Below are 8,221 nucleotides of genomic sequence, written 5' to 3'. Positions count from 1 at the left end.
ATGACACTGCTATTGGCAGGAGTGGAGACCCTGCACCCCGGGAACAGCAGGGAAGAATGGACCTACCTAGGGGAAGGTGTGACACTGTTCTGGTGACAAGGAAGGGAGAATTTGTTTGAGATTGCTCCTATTCTCTCAGTAATATGAGGCCGATACTAGAGCTGAGGTGGGTAGAAGGTGAGCGCTTGGGCACGTGTGCCAGGGCTTTAAAGTCATTTTGGAGAGTCAGACACCAACACAGAAGGATTGTGGAGAAATGGCTAAAATGGCCCAGCAGATTGAGGGCCCAATGAGATTTGTGGCTTTTAATTTAAAATGAGATCTATGAGCATTCTTGTGGGGTTTCCCCCCCCCCAGATATCCAGCTGTTTGGGTACAGGTGAGGAAGTAAGAAAATATTAAGAGGGCCAACTCATTTTTTTCAAACATTTTTTTTTCTTCAGAGATACTAGACGGATTTAAACAAAGACAGACAAGGTATGAATTTGCAAAGCCTTTAGTGATAAGGTTTTTATTTTTTCTTACACCATGATAATTTCACATCAGTGGTTAATTAGCAATTATTTCAATACATGCAAACTCATCTGCCTCCAGTTTTAATCATAATACATGAACCTAAGCTAATAAAATTAAGAAGAAGCAACAGCTCATCTAATCCTTCTTTATATTCCTTCACAATCGGCAAGCTGCAGAAAAGAGTTCTTTAAAGGGCTAAAATAGATTGACATATAAATTCTGAGTTCATTTTTAAAGCTGTATAAAAGTAACATTTTAAAGAAAATATTTAAACCAAAGGTCACACTTTATGACAACAAACTTCTTAATTCAGGCTGTCTCCACTTTTAGCCATTTGGTATTCTGTTCCTTTGTAAATTTTATATTTCCCAACAAAGAATGGTTATCTTTTACTGTTTTGGCAAATGACTGAACAGATAAAGGCATAAAATGCCCACACAGCTACATTCAATGAATTTTAAGATAGTCGTTTGTTACATATTTATCCAATACTGAGGAATACTTGTATTGTTCAAGATGAAGTCTGGGTTATTTTTTTGATTAAGAACTGAACAAACTGGAGAGGTATTTGATAACCAAGATTTAAGATACATTTAATTAGCATTATTTTAGCTTATTATCCAATAAGAAACTCATTGGAAAACATTAGCCTCTTACAATAAAGATCATATTTTGCTGCTGCTTCCGTAGAAATATTATTTGTTTGAAAGAACAGTCGTGTGAACCTTCACTTAACCACTACTCCCTGAATATGAAAAAAGAGACAGAATGAGCTGAAGAAGGAAAATTCCAGTTACACTCCACAGCCCTGAATATACTGAGTGACATCTTTGTTTTGACAACGATTTCTCCATGCCACCCTGCAAGGAAAGGGGAAACAAACGGTGGTAATGTGAAAGCATATATTCATTGTAACATCCATCCATCAAACCCTTAGGGAGAATAAAATATTTCATCAATATATGGAATTCAGGCTATTAATAGATCCAGGTATCGCTATTTATCAAGTGGAGATGTCTACACCGAATACTTCACTCCGCCCGGAAGCCCTGGCTACAGCGTGGAATGCCGAACCTAAGAGCCATGCGCACTCCCCAGCAGCAACTGCAAAGTACATTCCACATGTAGCTCATTCCGAAAAACTTCAAAATTTGACAAGGAACGGGTAGAGTGTGGAGAATTTTAAAAATTCTAGAAATGCCATAAAATTAACTGAGGCATAAAAGAAAAATTCTGAATCGGTGTAGTAGTAGACCGCTTCTAAGCGATACGTTGTTTAGCATAAGTCTAAAGCGGCAACTTCCTTTCTCAGTAGCATACTGTGGTCTTTAAACACCCCTCACTTCTCTCATAACGGTGGGGTAAAATAGCTTTCCTCTTTAGTGCTTAAAACGTACCATGCTCTGATGCCTTGTGGATCCCTGACCACCCTCTTGGCACATGTTACCGCTTCAGAGATGTCATCTTGCAGCAAAGCTGAAAAAGTGATGAGGAATGAAAACAACTTTCACAAACATTTCAAGTTTAGGTTTAGCCAGTTTTATTCTTGTGGGCTGAGGAATGGACACTAAAATTGTTTTCCACAAGCCCAGGTATCTGTGAATGTTGGGGAAAACTTTTTCTTTATTCCATCCCATTTGGCATGAAAGAAAGCATTCTGTTTCTCATTTACCAGTCGGTGGAAGCCCTGGAATTATTAAGTAATGTGATAGATGGTTCTCTGTAATACGCAATGTGTAAAGAAAAAAAAAGAAAAGAGGAACGAGCCTAGGAATTTTTAAATCTGCAATTCTACTACTTTAAATTTTCCCTAAAGAAATAATAATAAGTGCACCTAAAGATGAATGAACAGGGCATTTGGTTGCAATCAGTAAAAGCAGAAAATGGAAACAGTCTAAGTGTTTAAACAGTAAAAGTTGAATCAATAAATTATAGAATATTACACTATATTCTATAATTATAGAATCAATAATTATAGAATAATAACTGAATCAATAATTATAGAATAAATTATAGAATATTATAGAATTCTATTCATATTTTTCTGTGACAAAGAGCAAATTGTAGAGTAATATATATAGTACAATTTTATTTTTGTTTAAACACACAGCCCTGGTCAGTAGCTCAGTTGGTTAGCGCATCCTCCCTATACACCAAGGTTATGGGTTCTATCCTCAGTCAGGGCACATATAAGAATCAACCAATGAATGCATAAATAAATGGAACAACAGCAATGAAGAAAATAAAGCCTTACACATTGCTTACATGTTTCTATGTGGGTATATATGTACGTGATATAGCTTCAGGTGCCCTGACTGGGGTTTGAACTGGCAACTTCAATGCACCAGAATGACGCTTTATCTGCTGAACCACCTGGCCAGGGCTTCTATATATTTAGAACATTTCATAATTAAAAAGTAGAAACAACTTTAAAGAAAGGACCATACAATCAAATTAACCCTAAACCTTGCCAAGTACGTGTGGAGAATGGTATTGTTTTGGACAAAGCATCATTAAGTCCATTTATAATCAATTAATGGGTCATTCTGAAACTTCTGTGTATTAGAAAATATCAACCTTTTATGACACCAGCTCCTTAATTTTTTACTTAAAAGCTTATGAGGAGGATAATAAAGAGTTTCTAAAAGTTAAGAGTTTTTCTAGGTCCCTGATGAACTTTTCAAAAAACCTTTTATCTGTATTGAATCTCTATTCTTTTAAGTATAATCAGATGGGTCCTGTGTCATCACTCAATGTCATTATGTCTTACCATTGCAGGATATGCGACAGGCATTAACTGATTTTGGGGTTTTGCCATCTTCACACCAGTAGCGGCTATTGATCTGAAATATCCCATAATCAGTGCTTTTGCTTCCAGGATTGTAGTTTGTAGCTCGTGTGTTGAAATCACTTTCCCATTTGGCCAAACACATCCCTGAAAAGAGCATATTTTTAGTAACAAATAGCGACACTACATGATTTCTACTGCACACCATAATCAGTTCTATGTAGCTAATCTTATTTTACGAATGACTTACTTTATAAGTATGCAGATGTCTAACAGGAAAGACTATTTCATCTGTTTGTCCATGCATTTATCCACCAAACTATTCACTCATTCATTTAAAAAGTTATTAAGGGGAAATGTTTGAATTCAATCTGAAAATATGTGATTACATTGACAAATATGGACTAAACTATTAAGTGACATTTACACAGGCCCATCTTGGATTGTGTAGAAGAAAACGAAAACAGTTAACCAACTAAAGTGAGTAAAAATAATAAAATGTCATTTTATGCTGCATTTCAGGGACCCTTATGCAAACGGTGATTGAGGAGAAATAGGTTCCTACTGCCCCTGTATTGAGAGTTCAACATAATTTAAAAAAAATGGCTATTACAAGCTTGATGTCATGCAAGAAAATTAATAAAAAAGAAAAATACTGCATTAGTTTAGGCTCACAGAGCCCAAACTATGAAATGACTGGAGTCAAACACCAAAGACTGACAGAAATTTCTCAGGCGCTCAGAATCATTAGCCGATATGTGCCACTGAGTCTGAGGAACCAGGAAATGCAGTGGCACTCGAAGAGAACTGTGGATCATGGTTTATTTATAATGGTCCCGAATTTTGACATCCTGTGCCCTCATTCCTTCATCTGGTATAACTGAATCTAAAGATCTAAGTTGATGTTTTCAACCATTTTAAGTATACAAACACTAAAAAAAAAAAAAAAAAAAAAAAATGCCCATTCACTCAAAGCCCCTTTCTTATTATTCTTCAATTAATAGTTATTCCACACCTGACTCTTTCAAAGTATGAAGGAGAGTTTACTTACAGTTTGCCAAGCTGATTCCTCTGTAGCCATCCAATCCTTGTCTTTTCAGGGTTCTGGCTAACTCACATCTTTCAAAGACCTTGCCCTGGACGGTGACAGAGAGGAGGAGAAGCCCTGAAATAAGGAGCGCCTTCATGGTGACTGGGAAGCCAGACCCTCGGGTTGGCCAGGAGAGGCTGGCCCCAGTATTTAACACCGTTGAACTTCCTTCTTTCCTAGTGGTTTGAAGGCTCCACCCTTTGAGATACAGGAAAACAGGAACTTTTTTTTGGCCCACTGACTTTAAAAGGTTTAAAAAATTAATCTACAGGAAAATGATGAAGGACATTCTTTAAAGATCTGGCTCAGAGAGAATGAGAATTACCACAGTTTCCAAAACAGGAACTTCCTCTTATTTTTTTTATAAATTTGAGGAACTATAAAAAAACACACAAATGAACACTTTTCACAACTGAAAATGAGTTCTGATCTTTGATTAACATTCATTTCATTAAACTGTTCTGGTACATTCACTATGTTCTCTTCATCATTTCCACTTAAAATTATTTTATGTACTCTTTGCACAAAAATACACGACACCTTGTCCGTCATTGTAATAGGTATATAGCACAACACCATGTTGCTCAGCCAGGTTTCTACTCTAACTTCTTTTGTTACTATGATAAAATTTTTATTTACAAATAAGCCTTATGGGAACAACATTCTTAATTCCTTTTCAATAATAACTTATCTCACACTTCCATGTTAGAACACAGGATATTATGAAGTAAGGGAACTTTATAATCAAACCTACAGAAGAGTAGCAGAATATGCCACTCAGAAATTTGCCCCTTTGCCATAAGGATTATTTTGAGCTGAAGGCAATTGAGAAGAAACAGAGCCACAGAAAACCTCTCTTTACTATTTGCCTGAAAGCAGAACGTAAGTTTGTACAGAAGTTAATCACTTACACTCTTAGATGCTTACCAGCCACAAGAGAGCACTGAGGAGCTCTACATAAAAAACCTAACTGACTAGCGATCCTTGTCCATTAGTCCCTCATTATATTTAGCTTTTTGCCCTTGGAAGTCTACTCATTTCCTCTGTCTTGTCATTTCTTTAAAAATGTATTGTTCTTGGTGAGGATGCTATGTAAGTCCAAGTTCTAGCCACCTCTTTGAGTTACTCATTCCTGCATTTCTCCCAAGTAGATGTGAGATGTGCATATTAATTAACGTGTTTGTTTTCTCTTGTTAATCTCTTTTTTTATAGAGTCCAAACTGAAACCACAAAAAAAGGAAGAAGAGAAGAGATCTTTTTCCTCCTGTACAGTTTCTGGCAATGAGGATGGGACAGTAAAACACTGGGATAGTCTACTCTTCCTAGACACTACAGCTAAAATATGGGATCACTGACAAGAGACAGCAGAAGGTAAGGAATTCTTGCCATGTCAGTATCCCATATCTATCTAGTCAAGAGAGGAGAATAAACATTTTTTCTGGCCCTTTCTTTTCCAAATTTATAATGGCAGGAGAAAAATATGTGTAAAACAAGATCTTAAATTGTGACTCTCATAAATTTGGTTTTGGGCATCCATAGGTTATTGATTCTTAGCCTGCCAGAAACAGTCATGTTTTCTTTTGTCTCTGTTTTTTTGTTTCACTTTTCATAAGGATGAAAATCACAACATGAGCATCTCTGTTTGTCTTATTTTATATACTAAAAATTTGGCTTTGTAATCAGTGAGGGTATTCTTTGATTTTTGCTACTTGGGAGTTAGGAGGGGTATAGATTGTCAAGCTTGCATAAGGCAGCTAGTCAGCTGGCTAGGAGCTTAAGATATATGTTGAGCAGCATTCTCTTTGTCCAATTAGAAGAGTTTGTCTTAATATATAAGGGTCCCAATATATATATAAGGGGCCATTGTCATCTCTACCTTTGTTGCCTTGTTTGTGCTCGAAAAATACCCATCTCAGTATCACCTTTCAGTAACACAAAGTAATGGGTCTGTAATTTAAGGTTTCTCACTTCCTGGGAAATAAAAGTTTTCTTACTACCTGTGACAATGAGGTCTTTGCTTTCTTAGGCTATCTTTGGAGTGGTTCTGCATCTTTTACACATTCTTGGAAGATAACTCTTGTGTCAGTGATTAAGTCATAAAAAGGCTTGTTGATATGTAGTCACAATTGAAATAGCTATATCTTTGAAGATCTGGCCTTTCACATCTAAGTGGATTTTTAAAATCTATCTATCTATCTATCTATCTATCTATCTATCATCTATCTATCTATTTATTTATTGTATTTTTTCTGTAGAAGCAAAGAGGCAGTCAGACAAAATCTCGCATGCGCCTGACTAGGATCAACCTGGCATGCCCACCAGGAAGAAATGCTCTGCCCATCTGGAGCATTGCTTTATTGTGGCCAGAGCCATTTTAGCACCCAAGGCAGAGGCCATGGAACTGTCCTCAGCACCCAGGCCAACTTTGCTCTGATGGAGCCTTGGCTGCCGGAGTGGAAGAGAGAAATAGAGAGAAAGGAGAGAGAGAAGGATGGAGAGGCAGATGGGCACTTCTCCTGTTTGCACTGGCCAGGAATCAAACCTGGGACATCCACACGCTGGGCTGATGCTCTACCACTGAGCAAATTGGCCAGGACTCTAAAAGAATTTTTAAAAGACCTCTTATCCTAAACAAATGTCCTATTGAAAGAGAGAGAGAGAAAGAAAGAAAAAAAGAGAGGAAGAAAGGAATGGAAGGACGGAGAGAGGGCAGGAGGGAGGGAGGGAGGAAAGTAGATACAGAATACCTTGCTTAGTGTGGAAAAAAATACAAATGAGACAAGATATTTGTAAACAACAGCTCTGACAAAGGGATAATATCCAAAATATATCAAGAACTCATACAACTCAACGCCAAACAAATGATCCAATTAAATATGAGCAGAAGACCCGAATAGACACCTCACAAGAAGACATACAAATGGCCAACAGATATATGAAAAGATGCTCATTTTCACTAGCTGTTAGAGAAATGCAAATTAAAACTACAGTGAGATACTATATCATACTTGATAGAATAACTATTATCAATAAGATAGGTAATAACAAGTGTTGGACAGGCTGTGGAGAAAAAGGAACACTCATTCACTGCTGATAGAAACGTAAACTGGTGCAGCCACTATAAAAAACAAGTACAGAGGTTACTCGAGACATTAAGAATAGAGTTGCCATGTGACCAATCTTTTTTTCTGGCTATCTACCCAAAAGCTTTGAAAAGATTTATTCACAAAGACATATGCACCCCTATGCTCACTGCAGCATTATTCATGGTGGCCAAGACATGGAAACAACCAAAATGTCCTTCAATAGTTGCATGGATAAAGAAAATATGGCATTAAAAAGATTAGTGCCATTTGTGACAACATGGCTAGACCTTGAAAATATCATGCTAAGTGAAAAAAGTCAGACAAACTCAAGAACCGCATGATTATACTTATGTGTGAGATATAAAAAAAATGACAAACCACAGAAATAAACATAAACTCATGGCCCTGGTCAGTTGGCTCAATGATAGAGCATTGGCCAGGGGTATAAATGTCCTGGGTTTGATTCCCGGTCAGGGTATACAGGAGAAGCACCTATCTGCTTCTCCACCACTCCCTCTCTCGCTTCTCTCTCTCTCTCTCACTCTCTCTTCCTCTCCTGCAGCCATGGCTCAATTGATAGAAGTTGGCTCTGGGCACTGAGGATGGCTCCATGGCCTCTGCCTCAGGCGCTAAGAGCTCGGTTGCTGAGCAACAGAGCAATGCCCCAGATGGGCAGAGCATCGCCCCCTAGTGGACTTTCCAGGTAGATCATGGTCAGGGCTTATGCAGCAGTCTGTCTCT

At 37.6% G+C, this 8,221-nt stretch overlaps 1 protein-coding gene across 1 annotated transcript; it reads right to left on the bottom strand.

Moving 5' to 3' along the window:
• Window positions 1–480: 480 nt before the first annotated feature.
• On the bottom strand, window positions 481–4,531 carry LYZ (lysozyme). The gene is made up of 4 exons (XM_066257638.1): window positions 4,356–4,531; window positions 3,287–3,451; window positions 1,914–1,992; window positions 481–1,376 (listed from the first exon to the last, which is right to left on the bottom strand). The coding sequence occupies exons 1-4, from the start codon at window positions 4,489–4,491 to the stop codon at window positions 1,310–1,312; spliced, it is 447 nt and encodes a 148-aa protein (XP_066113735.1). The 5' UTR covers window positions 4,492–4,531; the 3' UTR covers window positions 481–1,309.
• Between the last annotated feature and the right edge of the window lie 3,690 nt (window positions 4,532–8,221).

Source organism: Saccopteryx bilineata, chromosome 2, assembly GCF_036850765.1.
Source record: "Saccopteryx bilineata isolate mSacBil1 chromosome 2, mSacBil1_pri_phased_curated, whole genome shotgun sequence".
Classification (NCBI taxonomy): domain Eukaryota; kingdom Metazoa; phylum Chordata; class Mammalia; order Chiroptera; family Emballonuridae; genus Saccopteryx; species Saccopteryx bilineata.
Note: the sequence above shows the minus strand (reverse complement) of the source record. Positions and strands in the feature narration are given on the sequence as shown.

Coding starts and splice junctions, on each gene's coding strand:
- LYZ (XM_066257638.1), bottom strand. CDS start 4,491: ATGAAGGCGCTCCTTATTTCAGGGCTTCTCCTCCTCTCTGTCACCGTC. Junction 3,452..4,355: donor AGGAATCAGCTTGGCAAACT/GTAAGTAAACTC, acceptor TGCTCTTTTCAG/GGATGTGTTTGGCCAAATGG. Junction 1,377..1,913: donor CCACAAGGCATCAGAGCATG/GTACGTTTTAAG, acceptor CTTTCCTTGCAG/GGTGGCATGGAGAAATCGTT.